The sequence below is a fragment of the Solanum lycopersicum genome, chromosome 2 (genome assembly GCF_036512215.1).
Source record: "Solanum lycopersicum chromosome 2, SLM_r2.1".
Taxonomy (NCBI): Eukaryota; Viridiplantae; Streptophyta; class Magnoliopsida; order Solanales; family Solanaceae; genus Solanum; species Solanum lycopersicum.
This window is the reverse complement of record NC_090801.1, coordinates 47787114-47811760: the sequence shown is the minus strand read 5'-3', so window position 1 is coordinate 47811760 and position 24647 is coordinate 47787114. Positions and strand designations below refer to the sequence as shown.

At 34.3% G+C, this 24647-nt stretch overlaps 3 protein-coding genes and 1 long non-coding RNA gene across 4 annotated transcripts; 3 read left to right on the top strand and 1 right to left on the bottom strand.

Annotated features, from left to right (window-relative positions):
- The first annotated feature begins 248 nt into the window (after positions 1 to 248).
- Positions 249 to 4093, top strand: LOC138341712 (uncharacterized). Its single transcript, XR_011214582.1, has 2 exons — positions 249 to 3178; positions 3754 to 4093. It is a non-coding gene; the product is annotated as an uncharacterized lncRNA (long non-coding RNA).
- A 6814-nt stretch (positions 4094 to 10907) lies between these two features.
- Positions 10908 to 11495, top strand: LOC101264987 (histone H2B). The gene has a single exon (XM_004231587.4). The coding sequence runs from the start codon at positions 10969 to 10971 to the stop codon at positions 11386 to 11388; it is 420 nt and encodes a 139-aa protein (XP_004231635.2). The 5' UTR covers positions 10908 to 10968; the 3' UTR covers positions 11389 to 11495.
- Positions 11496 to 12187: 692 nt separating this feature from the next.
- Positions 12188 to 18138, bottom strand: LOC101258803 (uncharacterized). The gene is made up of 13 exons (XM_010317430.4): positions 17545 to 18138; positions 17353 to 17465; positions 17172 to 17282; positions 17013 to 17073; positions 16445 to 16534; positions 15904 to 15998; positions 15710 to 15763; positions 15181 to 15318; positions 13911 to 14016; positions 13696 to 13810; positions 13487 to 13556; positions 13018 to 13089; positions 12188 to 12551 (listed from the first exon to the last, which is right to left on the bottom strand). The coding sequence occupies exons 1-13, from the start codon at positions 18050 to 18052 to the stop codon at positions 12444 to 12446; spliced, it is 1641 nt and encodes a 546-aa protein (XP_010315732.1). The 5' UTR covers positions 18053 to 18138; the 3' UTR covers positions 12188 to 12443.
- Positions 18139 to 22697: 4559 nt separating this feature from the next.
- Positions 22698 to 24295, top strand: LOC138342111 (uncharacterized). Its single transcript, XM_069294298.1, has 3 exons — positions 22698 to 22954; positions 23023 to 23856; positions 23953 to 24295. The coding sequence occupies exons 1-3, from the start codon at positions 22698 to 22700 to the stop codon at positions 24293 to 24295; spliced, it is 1434 nt and encodes a 477-aa protein (XP_069150399.1).
- Positions 24296 to 24647: the final 352 nt, after the last annotated feature.

Below are 24647 nucleotides of genomic sequence, written 5' to 3'. Positions count from 1 at the left end.
TTATGTTATTTTATAAATATTTGAAAATCATCATAAAAGATTTTACGTTTTATTTAGATACTTTATTCATTTACTTTTAATTTATAGTTATAATAACAAGTCAATTAGTTTATAATTAAATTTATCATTGTATTTTGTTACTCGTTAATTAATTAATATTGATTAGTCTTGTTTATGTTTTTTGTCAATTTTTTTAAATTAAACTAAATTTGGCTATTTCATAAATTCCAAGCTCTAACTAGATCTACCTCCAATCTTGAACCGAACCTTGGTCCGCACATCAGTTTCAATCCAACAATTCTTTCTCAATTTCCTCCTAAGCCCACAAAAAATCCAACCCATAATTCTCCACAATCAGATGCCTATACAGCAAGCCAAAATACCCGACCCAGAACCCCTACTCTTTTCTTAACGTGAAAAAATACCGACCCGATCATGATTGACCAAACCCAAAAAATCGGGGAAGAAATCCAGTACGCCAACGTCTTCTTCCCCATAAATCAAGCAACAAATCATGATTGACCAAACCCAAAAATCGTGCCAACAGTACCATCGCCGTTTTCTCTCCCCCCTCAGAGCTTCCATCTCTTTTACTGTTGGTCTTGAAAAGGAGCAAAGAAAATTCTCACTCTTTCTTTCAAAATTCAAAGGGGTTTTACCCCTAAACCAACACCAAATTTCTCCATATAAACCTCCATCTTCTTTAGTGTTGGAGGGCAAAAAATGGTGGTAAGAAAAAATAGAGTTGGAAAAGGGGGGTCGAGTTTTTAAGGGGAAAATTGATAGGAGACATATAGAAAGAGGGATTAAGAGATAAGAAAAAGAATAGGATTGAGAGCAATAGAATTCTGTAGCTAGAGTTTCCGTGTTAGTTGTTCAATTTTGCCTGAATCCCTCGTGTGGTGGTGAAAGTTTCATGGTTAAGCTCGCTGCACCGAAAAAGGTAAATTTCCTTTTGATCTTAATTCATTTGTTAGTTAATGTTGTTTTAGGAACAGGGTAAAGTTTTCAAAAGTACGTTATGAATTCTTTGTCGATTTTATCCCTTCCTAATGTCTCTGTTTGTCATACCTGTTATAGCACAAGTTTGTGTGTGATTAGTTTGTTTGTGTATGAAGTGTATTTTCTAATGCTCTCTATTGTCGGAAATTGTAGCCTTGAGATTCATGTTCAAGCAACCTATTGTTGCTAATAGTAGCAGTGATCAAACTCTATGAATGTCCTACTGTTCAACATGTTGTGTTTCGGATCAAGTTTTTGTTTTTTTTTGTGTATGATGTCAGCCGAAATGATTTTCCAGTAGCTCATTTATGCATAAGGAAAAATTTAGTCTACAAAATACATCTCCGATCCATGTGATGTTTCTTCCCTTTCTCCTTGCAAATTGTATTCAAATCATCCTCATGTTTGTCACATATAGGAGTATTAATTTCTCTGCTTCCCTTTTTCCTTTATTGTTGGTGATTTCTCTTACAAGAATGATAAATGAGTATCATTATCCCTTTAAATTTTTGTTTAAGTAATATTCTATGTTGTGTTATTAGTTTCTTCATTTAAATGGATTGATTTGTAGTTAATAAACGGGGGGATGTTGAGTTAAAGATTTGGCAAAGGTTCAAGTTTGTTCATTTCATTTTTAGAATTATTATCGTTTAGAGATATACGTTTGGCTTATTTGAGTGTTGTGCAACCTGTGCTAAGAAATTAATTAACTTGATCTTAAATGTGATATAATGTTGCAGTTACCAAGTATGGTTTCACTGACTTGTTGATTATCTTATATTTTTGGCATATGAACTCGTTGTTTGATTATGGTTTTATGTACCTTTAATTTGCATATTCATTTGCTAAAAATGAGGTTTTGTAGTATAAGCATTTTAATCACTATCACTTGCCTTTAGTTCTTCTTTTTCCATTTGCATTTGCGAAACTCATGGTCACTACCAGCCCCTTTGCTTTGTTGATGAGTTGTGTACCTTTATATTTATTAGTTGTTGTTCGGTTAATCCTCTTTTGTCGGTGGTTGAAAAATATTATTATTGGATACGATTGCTTATCATCTTTTTTTTGGTTGCATGTCAACCCCTTACGAGTCCATGATGGACTCATCTCTTGCATTTCCTTGAGTTTCGTTCCGTCTTTAAGTCGTCCTCAGTGTTCGAAGAAATCGGAAGCTGAAACGGGTGTTCGAAAAGTTCGAAAATGGGCAGTATACATTCTATATACAGAAGTATACACTGGTATACATGGTGAATATTGTTGTACATGTCCAAAAATAGGAATAAAGGTGTTTGGAAGCTGAACTGTACTGTATACCTTTACTATACAGCCCCAAGATACATAAACGGGGCTGATATACTAGTTGTATACACCGATATACAACTTGTGTATACAAAAACGGGAATGATTGAGAGTCCAAAAATCAGCAGCTTAGGCCCAATGGGAAGTAATAGGCCCAAAAGGCCCACACTCTTCTCTTCCTCTCTTTATTATTTAATGGAAAAATAACTTAAATACACAACTATAAGTTTTGTATTCTCTAATTTTCTCTTCTTTTTTTAAATATTACATAATTCTTTTTTAATTTTAGTAGAAGTGTATAGATACATAACATTCTCTCTCCTATAATACACAATTCCCCAAAATAATGCCTATTTTTTCTCCACTAAAACACTCAATCTTCTAAATCAGTTTTTGGATTTTGAATTATTAATTTTAATTAAAACACCCCATTTTGAAATTTTGTTTAAAAATTCAAAAAATTTGAAATTTCAAAAAACTGGACAATTGCTCTCCCGTTCTTATTGTTTTTCTTACTCCATCACGTCTTCAGTTCTTCTTACTCCATCATCGTCTTTCTTCTTCTTAACCCAGCATCTGTTATTGGTTTCTTCTTTTTCTTATTACTTCATCATCAGTTCTTCTTTTCTTCCTTTTTTTTATTTTGGTTAATTGTTCTATTACATCATAGTATTGGATCCGTTAATTAATAGAAGGATATATGATTTCGACGACGAAAATTGGAAAGAATAGAAAAAAGTCTTTGCATGATCCTATGAATCTTCAGAAGGATTCAAACAAAGATTCTGGCGAAACATCAAAATCAAAGGTTGTCAAAATACAACAAAAAAAGAAAAAAGAAGCAGCAAACATTGTTGTCAGGCCTACATTGTTTCGGGTTTGTATTTTTTATACTTATTTTAAAATTGTTGTTGAAATTAGTAAAAAATTTAAGGAATCCAATATGTATCAAAAAATTATGAAAATTATTATCATGTATCAGACAATAGGTTTAATACATAAGTACTAAGTGGATTATAATGTTTAGTCTATGCTTTAATACATGAATTAGATGTGTATCATATGATTTCCTATGTATCAAAGGTTTTTGAATTTTTTTATCAGTGTGTATAGTGTTTTAGACGATGCATTGATACATGAATTTGTTGTGTATCATAATATTTTCTATGTATAATGAGGTTTTGAAAATTGTTATAATGTATCATTCAATAAGTTTAATAACTGTGCCATCAACTGTGCTTGATGATACATATAGAATCAGTGGGTATAGTGTTTAGTCGATGCACTGATACATGTATTAGATATGTATCACATGTTTTTCATGTAATATGAATTTCTGAAAACTGATATCATGTATCAATAAGGTATTAGTTGTTTATTTAGTAATAGTTGTTTTATTTAATATTTATATTTCAATATCGTTATAATTTGTTTGTTTTTTTCAAATTGCAGCCACTGAAGTACAAAATAAAAAAGATACCAACACATTCCATAAGGTTTGCTATCAATTTTAACAACAATTTCCTAAAGGACTTTGAAAAATACATAGGGGAGAATGTTATACAAATGTTTAAGGATACAATTTTTGGACCCTTTTTAGACATTTCTAAATGTAATTTTCAAGGCCAAATCACTAAGTGCTTATTGCTTTTAGAGTTGGAACAAAGCAACCCTAATATGTTGCATATTAGACATTCAAACGGGTGTGTCCTAAAATTTGGTATATTTTTTAAAAATATTCATAGAGTATAGTGATATTAAATTTAATAATAATAACTAATATTAATATTTAGCATTCTTTATTAATGTATATATTTATTAACGCTAAAAATTAGGTATTGTTTATTATGTGAATTCATTTCTTATCAATATTGCAAAACAAAGTAAGTCTGAGTGTAAGACTGGGCAACGGAACGGGACGTACCGGTACCGTTCCGGTTCGTTCCGGTTCGTCCCGTTTCGGTTGCCTGCGGGACGGGCCGGGATATTCTAAACCGGTACACGGAACGGGACGGAACCGTAGTTTCGTACCGGTGTACCGGTACCGGTTCATCCCGGTTCATTCCGGTTTCGGTCCGGTCCGGTTCTGGTCCGATTTATTTAATATATATTAATTTTTTTATATTTTATATTTTATATAATTTATATTTATATTTTTTATAAATTATATTTTAAAATTTAATTTTTTTTCAAAAATCCCGCCCCTGCCCGCCCCTACCCGCCCCTGCAGACTGCAGTCTGCATAAAGCAGCACTGCTGCTGCAGTGCAGGCCCCCCCCCACCCCCCCCCCCCCCGCCCCCTACCCTTTTCCAAACGGAAAAATTAAAACGACTAGTTTTTTTGTTGTATAAATTAGAGTTGTGTGTAAAAAAATTTTATTTACAAGTTTACAACTTACAAATATAATCTGAGTATTTGAGAGAATATATATTTCCAAATTACATTCATATTTATAAGTATAACTTATATCATTTGGTCATTTGGTGTATTTCGGAGGAGGAATCTTCTTCAAATTTCAAGTTTCGACATCAATATTTTAATTTTCATTATAATCGATTGTTCTTATACAAACGTTTGGTAACTTCGTTCCACTCTTTAATCTTATATTTATTTTTTGTATTTATTATTTAACTTGTAAGTTGTTCTTGTTAAGTTTCGTATTTTATAATTTATAATTTTATATCATGGAGTCTTCTAAAAAAAGTGGAAGTAAAAAAAGTCTAGTAGAATCAGTAAAAAAATTAGTTAAAAAAACTAACAAAGGTGCTAGTTCGTCTAAATCTAAAATTCCTCTTGTTAGAATAAATACAGATGAATTTACGCATGTGAATGAAACTAGTTTTTCCCGTCCCGGTCCTATAAATATTAATTTAGATAGTCCGACTCTCCATGAACTCTATGAAAGATATTATGATATTAATCAAGAAAATGAAGAAGTGGAAACGGATGAACAATTAAATTTAGATGAAGAAGTAGATTTAGATGATATACCGACTAGCCCCGCCGCCGACCTCAATACAGTCAATAGTATAGGTATTGAAGCTCCACCTCCGGTTGGAACTACTCGTCCCCTTATTATTCCAACTAGAGGTAAGACCAAGGTACAACGTTCTTTAAAATCACATGTGTGGAAATTTTGTTATTTGAATGAAGAAAAAACTTTTAGTATATGTAATCTTTGTAAACAACTTCAACGGGGGGATTAAAAAAACATTTGATTAACAAGCATAGTAAAGAGTGGTTTGCATATATGTCTTCTCTTGAAGTTGGTGGAAATTGTAATGTTGAAGAATCAGTTAGAGGATCAAATATGGTTCAAAGTGAGTTAAATACTTCGAACCCAAGTGGTCCTCTTACACATCGAACCTATAACAAGGATCGTGATCGTGAAAACTTTGCTAAAATGGTTGTTGTTTGTGGTTTACCTTTTAGTTTTGGAGAACATCCGGGTTTTATTGCTTATATTGGTGAAACATATAATCCTAGTTTTCAAGGTTTATCAAGAAGCATGGTAAAAAGAGATATTTTCGAATTTCAAGAAAAACATTGTCAATATTTACGTGCCTATTTTGAACTAATGGATTGTAGAGTTGCTATTACTACTGATATGGGTCGTAGTCCTAATGGTTTTGATTATTTAACTGTTACTGCGCATTGGATCGATTATAATTGGAATTTACAAAAAAGAATTATTGGTTATAAAATTTGTCAAAAGAAAAAAACTGGAATTTATATTGCTACTACTGTGTTGAAAATTTTAGATTTTTTTGGTCTTTGTGATAAAGTCGTTAGTGTTACTTTAGATAATGCCTCTGCTAATTTAAATGCTATTAATTTGCTAGAACCTAGACTTTGTCCTATTAGTAAATATGCTTTTCATGTTAGATGTGCCGCGCATATATTAAATTTGGTTGTTAGTGACGGTGTGAAATTATTTGAAAATAGTTGTGATAAAATTGATAATGCTTGTTTTTATATTTTTCATATGAATAGTAGTAGTAGAATTAATCAATTTAAAGAACTTTGTAATGCATTTAAACTTCCGTTTAGAAAAGTTCCGAAGCATGTAAAAACTAGATGGAATTCCTTTTATGATATGCTTGAAGTTGCTTATGCATATAGACAACCTATTAGTACGCTATTTAATAATCATAATGCTTATCCTGAATTTAAAATTAATGATAGTGATTGGGATGAAGTAAATGAACTTAGAATATTTTTGAAATCATTTTATGATGCTACTAAAATTTTTTCTGGAATATATTATCCTGCTATTTCTGAAATTTTAATACACATATGTGAGATTTCATCTATTTTTTCTGAATATAAAACAAATACTTTATTCACCTCTGCTATTGAAGTTATGATTACAAAATTTAAAAAATATTTTTTTCCTATTCCTCAAATTTATTTAACTGCACTTCTTTTCAACCCCGAATATAAAGAATATGGTACAAAAGCTTTAGTTGAATGCATTTATCAGAATTTAGATATTCAACCTGAAGAAGAACCTGATTTGGTAACATGTCAAAATAGTATAAAATACTTTGCAAAAGAAATGTATGATAAATATTCATTCTTAGATAATGTTGAAAATCCTCAAACGTCTACAAATCAAGTAGGTGCTCATGGACGAGTGAAACATAAACTTGGTCTTGACTCTTCTAATAAATGTGAATTTGTTAAATATCTTGAACAAGGTACAGATGATATTACAAACGATAATGGTATACCGGAACTATTGAACTGGTGGAGAAATCGTGGAGCTCAATATCCAAAACTTAGTAGGATGGTGAAGGATGTGCTTGCAATTCAAGGATCATCAGTAGCTTCGGAGGCAGCTTTCAGCGCGGCAAGATTTCAAATTGGAGACCACAGATATTCGTTAGCAGAAGACAGCCTGAAGATATCAGTGTTATTTAGAGACTGGATAAATGCTGAGCGTAGAAATCAAGGACTTCCAAAGTTAGATAGTCAATTTGAACTTTTCATAGATTCAACTATTGGATGTGGTAGTGATGATGGCATCGAAATTCAAGATCGTCAACGAGCTTTACCAAGACCAGAAGTTGATCACAATCAATCCCTAGCTGAGTTAGAAAGAGGATTTACGGGACTATACAACTATTAGTATTACATTCGAGACATAGTTGAAACAGAACCCTTCCTAGAAGGTGGCTGCGTAAGCTATGTACTCTACTAATAGTTGTAAATTGAAATTGTAATTTGTTACAAATTTAAATAAATTAAATTGATATTTTTTAATTTTTGTAATTTAATTTACTTTTTTAAAATTACAAATTTTATTTATTTAATATTTACAAGATATAAGTTATAAATATAACTTATAAAATAAATATTAATAAATATAAGTAATAACTTATAAAGTATAAACTTCAAAAGATTTAAATTTTGAAAACTTTATTAGATTACTTGCAAACTTAACAATAATAAAAAAAATAATAAAATATCTTTAAAATAAACTTAAGTTAAAAATTATAGTATAAATTTAAAAACTATTAATTTATACTTAAAAAATAAAAAAAAATTATATTTTCGTAATTTAAAAAATATCGTCCCGTTACTCCCGTCCCGTTCCATCCCGGTCCGTTCCGGTTCATTCCGGTTCCGTCCCGGTATATAGTGGAACGGGACGGAACCGATGAACCATCCCGGTAATTCCGATCCGGTTCATCCCGGTACCGGTCAAAATTCCGGTCAACGGATTCCGGTCCGGTCCGGTACCGGTTCATTCCGGTCCGGTGACCCGGTTCTGGTCCGTTGACCAGTCTTATCTGAGCGATTGTTGGCCTTGTTTGTCTAGTTGGCAACACATATATATACTTTTTCCGTTCAGAATTGTTTGTCATGTTGTGTTTATTGAAAGTTAATTTGACTAATTTTTAAAGATAATTAGAACACATTAATTCGATATTTTAAACAAAAAAAATTAGATATTTTAAAACTATATGAAAAATACTATAAATTATAATTTTTTTTGCATATTAATATGATGAAAAATACATCTTATAATGTTAGTCAAACTTTTATATTTTGACTCTTAAAATAGAAATCATGACAAACGATACCGGACGGAGGGAGTATTATATAGCGGCATTAAGTTACTTAAAAGTCAATGAACCAATTGCAAGTAGGAATTTAGGGATGATAATCCGGCGTGGAAGGTCGAGCTTAATTCATACATTTTTTAAAAAATTTAAACTGTTTTGTTTCGTTTCACTCTCTATAATATTTTTTTTTTCTTTTTCAACCTGCTTTGCATAAACTTGCCTGCATAATTTTTTAAATATATTTTTTAGTTAAGTTTGATATTGAAAATAAAATTTTAAAAATAATTTTATTTTTTCATTGAGTTATAGTATTCACTCTGTATAATTTTTTTTCATTTTCAACCTGCTGCTTCGCATGAACCTGCATGCATAATTTTTTTAAATTTCTTTTAGTTAAGTTTGATATTGAAAATAAAATTTTAAAAATAATTTCATTTTTTCATTGAGTTATATTATTCACTCTGTATAATATTTTTTTTAAGTTTGATTTTGAAAATAATTTCATTTTTTCATTGAGTTATATTAATCTCACCCCCCTGTATTAGTTTTAAAAAATCATCCCTTTGTAGGATATTTAGCGGAGAAAATTAGCATGTTTATAGTGGAATTCAAACCCACAACTTTAGCATGAAAAACTTTTCATGACTATTGTCTTATCATTAAGTTGTCGATCAAATTTGTTAGGGCTTCACGAATATATATATATATATAATCTTTCTAATATAAATAAATAATCTACAGAAAATAGCTGAATTTGTTCGAATTCACAAACCCCACTAGCTTTGTGCGACTGCGCCCCTACAGAAATTTTCCTACTAATACAATTAGTGAGTGTATATGTACATCGAGCTGATTAATTTAAATTTGGGTATATACTAAAATTCTAACTCAATTTACAAAATTAATGAGTAATTACGATTTAGACTTTTGTTGATAAGAATACTCAAAGTTTCTATGTATCCTTTGCTTGATATATATTTTCCCTACTTGACAATGATATGACTTAATATACATATATGTTGGTTTAATTTTTTAATACAAATAAATAATCTATAGAAAAAACAACTGAATTTATCCGAACTCACAAACCCTACTAGCTTTGCACAAGTGCCGCCCCTACAATAATTTTCGTACTAGAACAATTAGTGCAAGTGAATATTTACGTTGAGGTGATTAGTTTAATTTGGGTATATGCCAAACTGTTACTATATTTTGTGTTGTAGTTATATAATTAATGAGTAATCACAATTTAGACTTTTGTTGATAAGAATACTCAAAGTTTCGACGTATCCTTTGCTTGATATATATTTGCTCTACTTGACAATGATGACTTAATATACATATATGTTGGTTTAATTTTTTAATACAAATAAATAATCTATAAAAAAACAATTGAATTTATCCGAACTCACAAACCCCACTAGCTTTGCATAACTGCCGCCCCTACAAAAATTTTCATACTAGAACAATTAGCACAAGTGAATATTTACGTCGAGGTGATTAGTTTAATTTGGTATATACCAAAACTCCAACTATATTTTGTGTTGTAGTTATATAATTAATGCGTAATTGCGATTTAGACTTTTGTTGATAAGAATACTCAAAGTTTCTACGTATCCTTTCCTTGATATGTATTTGCTCTACTTCGCAATGATATGACTTAATTTCAATTTAGCATTTTAGCTCTTATGTTCATAGAAAAATCTTATATTGAGAAAATTCCATAAATAACAAATATAATAAACATAATAAGACTCTATACCTATAATTTTGATAATTGAGCTTCATAGTTGTAGTTTTGTTTGCTATAGAAATTTTTGTATATTTCTACATGTTTGTATATTTCGCTTGCAAATATACAAATGAGATAATCATATAGAAATTTAACATTTATACATTAATTTAGAATCTTTTTAGAACTTCGTTTGTATATTTCGTTTGCCAATACATAAACAAAGTCATGTATTTATGAATTTTCATAAATTGTATACAAATAACTAGATTAACCGTATACGAAATTCTAGATTTATATAATCAGAAATTGAAATATACGAATTTATATAAAAATCAGGCGAATAACAAGAATTGAGGAAACCTTAGCGGCAAACTACAATTTTCTTACATTATAGCTATAACACGGTTAAATATTTGCTATTCTGCTTAATTTTTCTTAAATATAAATAATTCAAAATAAAATCATAAATATGAGAAAATATAAATGAGGAGAAAAATGGAACTTTTTTTTAAAAACAATCCTCTTCATTTTTAACTATTTACTATGAAAAAAAGTCTAATGATTCACCTACTTTGAAATGAAAGGAGTATTTCTAACATGGAAACAAAATCCAATAATTCATCACTTTTAATATGAAAATAAATAGAGTAATTAAAAAAAAAGTGCAACTTTAATCTCCACCGTTGATTGATTATAACATCTAACGGTTCAAACTTCAATTTCACGATCCGCGTCATTTAGAAGTAACCAATGAACAGCTAGCCCTGACTTATATATAATAAATCTATTCATCTCTTTCAATTCACAAAATTTAAACTCAAAAGCCCTCCATTTCTTACTAATTTCTGAAATTCCCTTAGATGGCACCAAAGGCAGAGAAGAAACCCGCAGAGAAGAAGGCCCATGCTGCCGTCGCTGAGAAATCAAAGGCCGGCAAGAAGCTGCCTAAGGACGGCGGCGCCGCTGCTGCCAGAGACAAGAAGAAGAAGAGGTCGAAGAAGTCAATCGAGACTTACAAGATCTACATCTTCAAGGTGTTGAAACAGGTTCATCCAGATATAGGGATATCAAGCAAGGCTATGGGTATCATGAACAGCTTCATCAACGATATCTTCGAGAAGCTTGCTCAGGAATCTTCTAAGCTTGCTAGGTACAACAAAAAGCCCACCATCACTTCTCGGGAGATTCAGACTGCTGTACGATTGGTCCTTCCCGGTGAATTGGCTAAGCATGCCGTTTCTGAGGGTACTAAGGCGGTTACCAAATTCACTAGCTCTTAGATATGTGTTCAGTTTTGTATTGATTTTTCTGTTGGGTTTATGATTTCAGTTAGCGTTTTGGAGATGTAAAGAACAGAAAAATTGAATATAAAATAGATTCGATACAACTCTTGATAATTGATACTATATGCTATGCAAAGGTACAAAAAAAGAAGAAGACAAAGCTACTAAAAAGTTATAAATAGAGTTTTGAAAAAAATATATATTATAATTATTAAGTATTGCAGACATAGAGTAATAGTATGAATAAGGCTTATGTTACAGCAACCTACCTCACGAAACAATAAATTTAAAACTATCCAGAAGTTTAACAAAATATTTATCATTTGCTTGGTATGTTTTAAAGGCTATATATCCATGTAGCCAAATGCCCAAGTTCAATCAGGTAATTAGGACTATAGATAAGTTGGGCATTAGTTAGAAGTTTAGACTATGAAATTATTAGCTATTAAAAATGGTGGATGTGAACAGTTATATTAATAACAAAAGCAACAAAATGATCATTCAGCTTTAGGGGTATTTTTCGTATATCGAGTCCTATGTATAAGAGTAATCATTTGAAATAATGAAGTACCAATTTATGTAAATGATCACTACAATTAATGTGTTGTGCTTTTCCTTCTGATTTATTGGAGATATGTTATTGACTCATTTATTGCACAAGTTGTTGTACTCATTTGTCAAATTCGCATTAGAAGGTAGAAATAGTCCAAATGTATGAATGATACAAGTTCATTAATCAATTCCAACTTTTTGTAGAAGTTGTTATATTTTATCCTTGCAGATCGATGTCTTTGAGTTAGACAAAACAAGTATAATTCCAAGTTTCAATTAAAAGACAGTAGCGCAAAACATAACAGGACAGTACTACAAACTGAATAGGATTTGACGGAAGAACTACAAAAGTGAACACAAGTTTCACTTTATATCAAAGAAATATATCATCTGAAGGAAATGACACTGTCAGATCAGATTGAAAAAAAAAATATACACGGCCAGTAGAGTTTATCTCATTTCATGTTCCCACACCTGCTTAATAGACGAGTATTTTACCCTCAGTTCTGCATAATTGAGTCACGCATGGCAGAGCTAGGAGGCAGGGGATTTCCATTTACAAGGACTTGTTCCAGAAGATTAACTCGCACAGACTTGAATTCATAGTGCTGCAGTAGAAATAACAATGTATTAGCGAGGAGTGACAAAATTTGGCTGGCAGATTATTATAAATCATACGAGCAAGGCAAATGATTGACGATATCATTTTTCATCCAATTACTCAACATCCCAAAAGTAGCCACCTTAATTCATTTGGAAACTTTAATTCAGATATAGCAAGAAATGACTTCATATTTCTGTTTAAGGAAGACCGCTGCTTCCAATCAGTCATAACCAAGAAAAGGGAAGATTAACTCCCTATTGACACCAAATTACCACTGCTAGAGGCTCAAGTGCACCCAGCCTTGACGTGTTATAAGGTGGGCTCTTTACACAAAATAAAGGGGTATAAACTAATAGAACACATCTAAATATGTGGTGCTTACAGGAAAAGAAAAAACGTGATACAGAAGGAAAAATGATATTTGTAATAGCATTGCATCTGAAGTACCATAGATATTATAACGAGTTTACCTTTCCTTCCCATTCAAAATCAACAAATTTGCAAATGGGATCCAATAGTGTGACCTGATCTCCTTGTTTAATCTGTCAAAAAGAAAAGTTTGTTAAGTAATGATGTGAAAATCTAGTTCCTATGTCATTTTTTACTACTATTCCTTTTTGTCCTTGCGGTATCAACTTTTCATAGAGCATGCGTTTCCTAAAAGAAGCTCCGTTAATGTTATTTTCATCTTCTTATTTAACAAAGATCCTTAACAGCAGTAGTTGGAGAGGAAAGATCCTTCGCTTATTTATTAGGCATGTAGTGCTGCAGCAGTTTAGCAGCAGACTGACGTGTCAATATCTAAAATTTATTTGTTTGATTTTCTTATCTCGGTTTCTCTTAGATACTATACTTCACTAGACCACCTTTTTCTAGGAAGTACGAGCTTAATGGATAAATGTACTAAGAAACAATTAAACATCACAAAGTAGTGCTTACTGCTTCCTTCTGTATGCCGAACACTGCAAGTACAAAACTGTTCTCATCAGAGTCACAGAGCATATAGTATCTGTAGAATAAGAGTACACATTGAAAAATAAGTATTTAAGCATAAAGTAGGGCTGCACAGACAAGTGTAACTTTCACATTTCAAGGAAATGCTAATACTGATAAACTCGTGTAGGTTCCTCCAAGATGAAGTAACTTACACTGGAGCTTTATACTCATATTTAACTAAGCATCGTACTGCTGCTACAACTTCAATCTGTTCGTTAAAGCCTTCAGTTAGGAGATCCACGGTTGCTCTCTTGTATGAAGGATTCACTGCCAGAAAGCACTCTATTACCTCAACTAATAGATAAATAGCTCAATCATATTCCTCATTGTTTACAGTTAAATATCTAAAAAGAATGGAAAGCCTTACAATCAATATTAGCAAGTGATTGGATCAGGGAAGACAAGCTTGTTTCCGTACTCTTTCGCTTACTCTTTCTCTTATTCTTCCCCTTACTCTTGTCTTTATGCTTACCCTGAAAAGCAGGATCACATAATTCAAATGCACTTCACAATCTCATTCATAATGTGTTAAAAGCTTCAAAAGAAGAAAGTATTTAACGGTGAAAATCTCAAGGTATTTTTTAAAGACTATATCATAACTTTCCCGTTGCTTGAAAAAATTCAAGAATGTACCTCATGCACCATTCAGTCAATACAGGGCTATGCTCCTGATCAGTTAACACATTGCACAAATAAATTGGACTATTTGAAGGACACAAGATACGGTCAGTACCTCATCTCCTTTTCTTTATTGTGCATGAGTACCTTTTGCAACTATTTGTGGTGGCAAGGTCTTTACACTCTACCCTCCCTAGATCCCACTTAGTGGGATTCCACTGAGAATGTTGTTATTCTTGCTGTAGTAAGTGAAAAGGATTCATAAAAAATTTCGCCAAGTAGGAGAAACTTTACAAAGCTTTCTGGGGTAGCCATAGTACAGTATTACTTAGACACCCAACTTGAATATTTCTATCCAAACAACTCTTAATTCCACATAATCTAAGCTAATCGCAGTTTCCTAGCCTCTACTTGTATGGCAATATTCCGAGAATCACTCAATCAACTGCACCTTAAGCCTACACATTAGGACAATTTCAGAAATCAAAAGCATGACTATCTTTTAGTGTTTTTCTGTCATACCATAAAACCAAATTTCATGTTATATCTGTCCTCTCTAGCTATCTTTAGTACTTGTTAACAAAAGGTTGTCAAAGCAGAACTTTGTAGATTATGAATGGTTATCTCCGAAGCCATCTTAAAGGACTACTTCATCATACATTATATTATAGCAGGAAACAGAAAGCTTTCCTTGTTAACTCTGATGATGAAATTAGTGATTAATTAGAGTTCCATACTAGAGACAGGTATGTGTGAATGCATCAAAGCACTCCACTGTGCAAAGTGAGGAGTTGTACAGGTCAGATGTGCAATTGCAGGGAATGTGACTCCTTCAGTACCTCTTGTAAGTAGTTATCACTGGGCCTGCACTTTGTATATTTGCTGGAAACAATGCACCTTTGATCATATTCACTTCCCTTATGATTCTAATGTCATCAACCAAGCCGTTCTTAATGCAATGGATTATAATATGACTAGTGGATGCTTTATATAAAATAAACACAATCAAATAATCTTACCTGGAGTAATTCTATTAATTTGTCAAGAAGCTGGACCGTTACTTTCACTTGATGTGAAGCATCACTAGCAGGATTCTTTACTGCAGCATCTGAAAATCCAATTAGGGACTCCTTGTAGTTCTCCAGATATCTAGTCACCTGGGAAAACAAATATCAAATTTGCCCTACATGGCATTGAATTTTAGAAATGGGGAAAGTGAAGTCTATATATGTCATATTTTATGAGAGAATGCTTCTATTTCTAATCATGAATATTTCCTTTAGTCCACCAACTTTCATTCCACTGGATCTTTATATATCAACATAGATCCTAATGATTCTCAAACACTGAGAGAACCAAGCTTATTTAGAGGCCTTTTCTGCAACCTTTAGATCATTTAGTTTTTCCAACTATTGTTCTTTAAGAACACCATCATAAAAGTACGTGGTGATAATTAGCAACAGTTGAGAACCTTGTGTTTTGAAAAATCCTATATATAATACAACAGTTCACAAGTGAAAATCAGTTGTTGTTTTTACAACAACTTACCGTGCTATAGTCGTATTGAAGATATGGGCTTGACTTCATTGCATCAATTTTCATCTGAAATAGGGTAAAAAATAAGAAGAAACTTCCCAGTATTTAAAAAAACCAGGCTTACAGGGAGCTAATACTGCACACATATATTTCATATTAAAATAAAAGGGAAATAAATATACAGAAACAAGATTGTAAGAACTTACAGCTTTCTCGTATTCCCCAAATGCCACTTGAAGATTATTGTGATCCCATCCTCCATTCAGAAGAAAGGAAGTGAAATATGCACATCCTAAGATATCTACCAACCAAATGAAGCTCAGTGGAGGACTTGGGTTTTCATCAAAATGTTTATTATAGCTAAAACTGTGTGCTGATACTAGTAAAGATCTAGCTATAACATACACTGTTAGTAAAGCAGGACATTTGGATGTTTTCATAAGTATAACATATACTTTATAAAATTCCACGTGCTGCACATATGCTACTTCATGGTTCCATGTACCGAAGTATGTAATTTCCGCACCTTAATCTGTCTTCAATTTAATTATATGCTACTTCTTAACTATAGCTATAAAATATGTGAAGGGTGAACACAATCATTGACAAACACCAAGTAAACATTTAGTAAATTGGCAAAGCTGAGAGTGCTAAAGCGCGGTATGTTTATGACACAATATCATAGAATCTCAGATGTAAGTGATTAAAGCAGTTCCTATTTTAGCTAATTTCTGTTCGGAGTCTTACATAAACAACCTCCATCCTTGTCATCCAGAGCGAGTGTCCTTTGGGCATATTTGATGCATTTGTCAACGTGCTTGGCTGGATTTCCAGGAACTATGAAGTAGATAGATAATCAGATGAACAGATCAGCAGCAGTCACTTAGTAAAAAGTACATGTATAGATGTTTTGAATTTTCTCCATGAGTTACTATGAGAGACTGGAAAAATGTATTATACATTTGCTTTGATTTGTTAAATGAAGATTTTGAATTGGAAATGCTAGAACATATTCAATTAAAAATCAGAATCCCTGACTGCCAAAATTCCTTTGCACATTGTTGCTTTCTATGTCAAATTTCAACTTAATGTGTGCAAATTATCTCTCTGTGCCATGCATGTCTTTACTCCCAAATATGACTTCGAATTTTATAATCAGCTAAGTCTGAGTCTAAAACACAAAACAAATGATGGAAACTAAAGTTTTTGAATTATTGCAATTTAAGCAAATAACATTTGATATATAAATAAAACGCTTGAGATTCTCCTTGGAACAAAGTACATTAACGAGAAAAAACAAAAGAATTACATTCACCTCGTGCATTTATCAGTTCAAGGTGTGCAATTTGACGTAAAATTCTGGAACTTTCTCCACCCTAAATCAAATAAAAGAGGAAGAATCCACTAAATTAAGGGAGCGTTTGAAGTTCAGAGAAGAAAAAACTTAAGTACTGAAGAAGCAGCAAAATATAACCATTTTAAGGACAAACTTATAACAGTTTTTAGCTCTTTTGTAATCCCCTTTCTTGGCAACGCAGAGGGCGAGGCAATCCCAAGCTTCCAGCAGAAACGGATTCAATTGAGTCTGGTAGATAAAGTTAACAGTAAGAAAGGAACCAAAAACAAATTCAAATATGTAATCTTCTTTCACTTACCGCGTTCACTAGATAACGCTCTGCTTTCTCCTTGTAAACATCAGGAACTGCATTATACAACCTTCCTTTTAGATACTCGAACATCGAACTTTCATGACTTAATTCCCTCTTCTCTGCACGAATTCATACCACTTAAACTCACTCCAAAAATTAAATTGAATACGTTTTTTTCTTCTTCTGGATGATCCATACCTTGAGGAACTGACTCAAGGACATCGATGCACAAATCAATTTGACGCTCGATGTCAGAGATTCTCTGTTGTGTAGTTGACGGGAAATGCTGGTCGCAGAAACGGTAGAGCCATTCCGCCAGTTTAGTCACAGTTGAAATCCAATGATCGTAGTTGGATTCTTTCAGATGAGTACAAACTTGTTCAATGTTGGATTTTCGATCAGCAGAGACTTGTCCTTTCTCCCTAGAAACCTCTTCAGTTGGAGTGCTCATCTTCAATGACGGATTCGACTCATTTAGATGAGTAGAAACTTCTTCAATGGCAGATTTTAGATCTTTTTGATGAGTAGAAACTTCTATAATGGCAGATTTTAGATCTTTTAGATGAGTAGAAACTTCTTCATTGGTGGATTTTAGATCTTTTTGATCAGTAGAAACTTCTTCAATGATGGATTTCAGATCTTTTAGACGAGTAGAAACTTCTTCAATGGCGGATTCTAGATCTTCTAGACGAGTTGGAGTTGTCATCTTCAATGGTGGATTTTGGAAAGCTCAACTGCAAAGTTTGTTAATGGCGGTTTACAACTTTTGGGCGGGAAGTTCTGTTTATAAGTATTCTGATGGATCACACTTTCTTCATGTTGCTATTTTAAGAAATTACTTTGCCACCCCCAATACTTTTTGTATTCACTTTTTCACCATCAATGTTTTAAGTTTAGATCTCATATTTATTTACTAGTTCTGAGAACCACCTGAATATTACTCATTTAAGTTAGGCATAATTATAAACATGACTCTTCATTTGACGTAAGCTTAGAACAATGATATTTAACTTTGGATGTGTACAAATAAACACTTAAACTTTATAAAATGTACAAAAATAGATACATCCGCTCTACATGACACCCTATATGAAAATTTTGTTGTAACGATACGAAAAATAAAATTATATAAATAAGAATAAATAAGTATTTAAGGGCGTAATTGTCCTTTCATGTTTTAAATGAATAAATAAATAAATAAATAAATCAAAAACAGTTTATTTATTTTAAATGTTATTTGACTAATTCTTGAATTAGTCTCCTAATCCCAATAGTCCTCTCTCTCTCACGCTTCTTAACTCCCTCTCTCACGTTCTCCATCTTCCTCACATTATTTCTGCCAAAATATCAATAGTTTGCATGCTTGAAGAACTCACAAAAATTTTTAAGCAAAAGAAAAAGTAATCAAAACGTCAAGGCTAAGAGAGGTTCGTCGAGAGAGGTATACGTTGACGTGAATTGGGAGTGGTTTGGAGGAGTTTTCCGGGCAGCAACATTAAAGTTTGAACATTGATTAAGGTATGTGTTTTCTTCTCTCTTGGCTCCTTTCCCAAGAGGTCCCTTACGATTCAAACTATTCATCTCGAAACTAAGGTTGTTCCCCGTTGCATGTCCCTGTCACTAGCTCCCTATGATCTTAGGTTGGGTATTCTTGTTGATAGAATTTAGGGATACTTGTTTGTGGTGATAATCTCGTTTCGAGTATGTGTTCATGATGATGTGATTATATTTTATGTCTTTCGGAAAATATGAATGTATATATGTATGTGTTTGTGCAAGATTTTGATCATGACTTTGAGTCTTTCTTTAGCATGTTAATAGATTAGAGATTTACTCGTGTTTTATGTGCAATTAGAGGCTCTTAAAAATCGTAATATTCACATGGTCGAAAGGCTATAAATTCTAGTCACAACAAATGATCAAATCATCCCCCTAAACTTGTCTTAAGAACATGAACGAATGTATAAGAAACAAATGCTAAATTAACCCGTAAAAATGATGTGCAAAATTATGGAGTAATGTCCCAGAACCTGGAAATAAGTTCTAGACGCATTCTGGAAAATTTGAGAAAAAAACAAATTAAAAAAAAAAGGTGAGGTCTTCAGGGATCGAACCCAAAATCTATCCAAAACATGCCTTAATAAAATAAACAAAGAGTAGTGCTGAAGGCGGGGCTCGAACTGGGGAAAGGGGCTGGTGAAATTCGCAAAGAAAAAAATTATGGGGCTGGAGGGAATCGAACCCTCGCCCCTGTCTTGTGCGAGGAAAAGGAAAAGAAAGGGGGGGGGGGGGGCTGGGGGGATCGAACTCGCGACCCCCAGCTACGCAAAAAAAAAAGATTAAAAGGGAATGCTGGGGGCGGGGATCGAACCCGTGACCCCCAGCTATGCGCGAAAAAGAAAAAAAAAGGAGAGAAAAGGAACGCGAGGCGTGGGAATCGATCCCACGACCTCAAGGCTGAAAGAGGGGCGAAATTAATTAAGAAAAGAAGTAAGGCTGTGGGGATTCATCCCACAACCTCACTGTTGCTCGCCCCATTTAATTAAATCAATGATAGAGGGGCTGTGGGGGTTCGAACCCACCACCTCACAACCTCCTCTTCAGCGAAAATGAGAGGAAAATAAGGGGGTTGTGGGGGTTCGAACCCACAACCTCCCCAATGAGGCGAATTTAATGAATAAATAAATAAATAAATAAAAAGGATTTGAATTAGAATTCTAATTAAAATAGAAAATTAATTCTTTCATGTAAATATGGAGATTTAATTTAGAATTCTAATTAAAATAGAAAATTTATTATTTTATGAAAATGTTGAGATTTAATTTAGAGTTATAATGTTAAATCTCCGTATTGATACATAAGTCATACGAGAGTAAAATATTCAAGAATAATGTAATCTACTTTGATCAAAAATCAAGATCTTGGTATATATATACATGATACATAAGTCTTGTAATACATAATCTTAGGAAAATAAGAATCACTTAACGAACTATAAATGAAGCCCCATGGCTTGTATGTATAGACACATAAGTTTAACATACCTTCAAAAATAAGTGAACCTAAGATGTACGTAATGAAATGAAGAAATGAACTTTCTCATAATAAGAGGTGAGTAACTCTGAAAAATGAAGGTGCTAATAATGAAGAATATGGTGACAATCATGATGTGAGACTAATGTATATGAAGAGAGCAATCTCAAATGAGCCTAAGTAAATATTACCAATACGTACTCACCAATGAGAATGTAAGATAATGAAGAGACCAGTCTCTATGAATACTCTAATGAAAAATATTGAGTTTAAAACACTTAATACTAATGATGAGATGAGAAATCATCTATTGAGCTATGATGTCCTCATACTAGAAGCCAGCTTCCATGATGTATGAGTTGAATGTAATGAAACTTTATACTGAGCACCGATAGGCTAGCTATGAGCGGTGATGCCTTCTTTCGGGAAGGGCGGAGGTTCACGTAACTCTCATGAGATGAGACTGTCCGGCTTGCCGGGTATGGGTCTCCATACATCTCCTAGTCTTTGAACCTATATTGCCACTATAGGGATCTGGCGGGGTTAAATTCCCATATACACTAGCATGTTATTGAATCGCTTTGGCCGGTAATTCCACCTCTTTTCAGTGTGGGGAAGACACTGGATTTCATGATGCTCACATGATCTATGTCGGTTAGAGTTAAAGTTCCCAATGAATGAATGAGGCCAGCCTCAAATGAATCATATAAAGAAATGAATGATACCGAAGGTGTTAGGATAAGATAATCAAGAGGTGAGCTAGATTCAGGTAATGACATTAGGTTATTCTTGATCATTGCACAGCAAACCCGATGAAAGTCTTAAACTACATCCCAGGTATAACTGGTGTTCGCACTGGCCTATGAATGAATTGAAATGAAATATGCATGAATGAATGAAGCAGACTCTGTGTTTGCTGAAGAAGGCTCCCTAGTTGAGGTCCCATATGTTGAGCCCTCATTTTGGGAAGTCTTAAGGTTAAATCTATGATAATAAGGTCTCATGGTATATGAATGAATAATATGAAAGAAACTATGTGTTATATGTTATGTGTTATATGAAGATATTATGTGTTGTGTGCCATACAATAACTATAGTGATGGATGTCACTCTCATGGCATAACTTTCCTAATCTCATTTTAGCAAGTCCACTGACTTGACTTCCAAACATCATGTTGTTAGGAAAGAGCTCTTCTTCCTCATGCATGTCCCTGGTGTGTGCTTGCATATGCCCATACTTAGTACAAGTGTGTACTAATTCCATATAAATATCTACTTTTAGGTGCAGGCATAGGTGGACGGTAGAGCTACAGGTTCTTTGTTGCAGCTATCTGGACGTCAGCATTCATCCGGAGTTTGGTAGGTCCTCATGCCTTCGAGGATGCTACTGTTTTACATTCTAGCGTAGTTTTAGAGTTGATCTAGTGGAGCATACTCCACTAGCGTTTCTTTCCTGTATTGGTTCAGACTTTGTATTGGTGCTATTTGGGCTGATATACAATTAATATTTAATGAATTATTTCTTTCATTTGCTTATCTCTTAAATGTTAGATGGTTGGTGATGAACAATTACGAAATATAAAGAATGTTTAACAAGTATGATTAAGGAAATCAAAAATTTCAAATTTTCCGCTAAAATTAATCTATGTAAAGTAAGAATGACGTAAGTAGGCTTGTTTGCGACCTCTGAGAGGTCAACGACGCCGGTCTCGTCTGGGGTCTAGATTCCGGTCGTGACAAAGTTGGTATCAGAGCGCTAGGTTAAATTCCTAGAATAATGAGTTCACATCAACCACATTGAGTAGTTTCTAAGTCATGGTAGTGAAGTGCACCACTATCCTGGATTAGAGACTGCATGATGCGTAGGAAAAATTTCCCTTTTTCTTATCTTATCGTGCTTTTCCTAATGTTTGAATTCTTGGTGTTATGAACGTGTCTAACATCAATCTTGTTGTTTTTCAGAGAATGAAATCTTGGTGGACTAAGGGTCGGAGAAAGGGAGCAGCTGCAGCTAGGGGTAATCAGAATCCACCCCAGGCTCCAGCTGAAGGAGTGGCTATGCCAGTTAACCCAGCTGGGTTGACTGATGCGGAGGTGAGGGCATCTCTAGCCCAGATGGCACATGCCATCACGATGCAAGCCCAAGCTATGACTGCCCAAGTCAACTGGCAGGATGTTCTGAGGGAAAACCCCCCGGTTCGCAGCATGGCTGACAGACTACGAGACTTCATGAGGATGAATCCTCCAATTTTCACAGGGCTAAGACTTCGGAAGATCCTCAGGAATTTATAGACGAGTTGCATAAGATCCTGGTGGCCATGGGGGCTACTAATATTGAGAAGGCTGAGCTGGCTTCCTACCAGCTCAAAGATGTTGCACAGACTTGGTGCAAAATGTGGCGAGATAGCCATGTCCTAGGAGGGGTGCCAGTCACCTGGGAGCTGTTCAAGACAACATTTTTGGAAAGGTTCTTCCCTAGAGAGATGAAAGAGGCCAAGGTTGAGGAGTTCATCAACCTTAAGCAAGGATCTATGACTGTCAGGGAGTATTCCCTGAAGTTTGTGAAGCTATCAAGGTATGTACTTCCCTTAGTATTTGATAACAAGAATGATGAGAGTACTTAACTTTGTTGAAATTATCCAGGTATGCTACTCCCTTAATTTCTACCAGCAGGGAGGAGATGAGCAGATTCCTCACAGGAATCAATGGAGACCTGGAGGAGGAGTGTCGTGTTGCGATGCTCCGTGATAATATGGACCTTTCTAGATTAATGGTGCATGTCCAGCAGGTAGAGGACAGCCGAAAGAGGAGAGGTGTACGTGATGTTAGGAGGCCTAGGCCTCAAGATCAGGCAGGTCCCAGCCATGGAGGCCATAGAAACAATTTTGGCGTCCGCGAGCAGCCCAAATTCAAGAAGGGGCAACAGAGTGCTGGTAATTCTGACCCTCAGAGAAGTACAACACCTAGAGGAGGCAGACCCGAACCCAAGAGGGGCAATGAAGGTGAGATGCAGCGCCCAAAGAAGACTTGTACTAAGTGTGGCCGAACTCACCTTGGAGAATGCAGACAGGGCACTAATGCCTGCTTTGGTTGTGGTAAGAGTGGACACATGGTCAGAGATTGTCCCCAAAACAGAGGTCAGGCTGGGGGTAATGCTCAGCCTAGGCCCACCCCACAGGGTGCAACAGCAGCCGAGCCTCCCAAGAGGAATAAATTTTATGCCTTGAAAGGTAGGGAGGAGCAGGAGAAATCCGCTGATGTGGTCACAGGTATGCTGCACATATTCTCAACTTCTGTTTATGCTTTACTTGATCCAGGGTCTACGCTTTCCTTTGTGACTCCTCTACTTGCCCTTACTTTTGAAGTACTACCTGAAGTCCTGCATGATCCTATAGTGGTTAGTACTCCTTTAGGAGAAAATGTGAAAGTTGATAGGGTATACCAAAATTGCCCAATAGTTGTGAGTGGCAGGGCTATGTGTGCAAACTTGATTGAGTTACCCATGCATGATTTTGATATTATTCTTGGCATGGACTGGCTTCACAACCATTATGCTTGCTTGGACTGTTGTAGTAGAGTGGTGAGGTTTCGTTTCCCTAATGAAGAAGAGTTAGTCTGGGAGGGGTACAATCCGACTCGCCCTAACCCCTTGATTTCAAATCTTAAGGCCAATAAAATGATGGCCAAAGGGTTACTATGTCATCTTGTGAGTGTTAATGACTTAGATCATGACGTTCCTTCCATAGACTCAGTGCCTGTGGTAAATGAATTCCTAGATGTGTTTCCTGAAGATTTGCCTGGAGTCCCTCCCCTTCGAGAGATTGACTTTGGTATCGACTTAGAACCCGATACTAAACCAATCTCAATTCCTCCTTATAGAATGGCTCCAGCAAAACTTAAGGAGTTGAAGCTGTAGTTAAAAGATCTCACTGATAAGAGTTTCATTCAACCGAGCATATCCCCTTGGGGCGCTCCAGTGTTGTTTGTAAAGAAGAAGGATGGGACCCTTAGAATGTGTATCGATTATCGGCAGCTCAACAAAGTCACTATAAAGAATAAGTATCCACTTCCCAGAATTGATGATTTGTTCGATCAGCTCCAAGGGTCTAGTTTCTTCTCTAAGATTGATCTTTGTTCAGGGTATCACCAGCTTAGGGTTAGGAATGGGGATGTCCCAAAAACAGCTTTTCGTACCCGATATGGTCATTATGAGTTCTTGGTTATGTCATTCGGTCTCACGAATGCACCTGCTGCATTTATGGACCTCA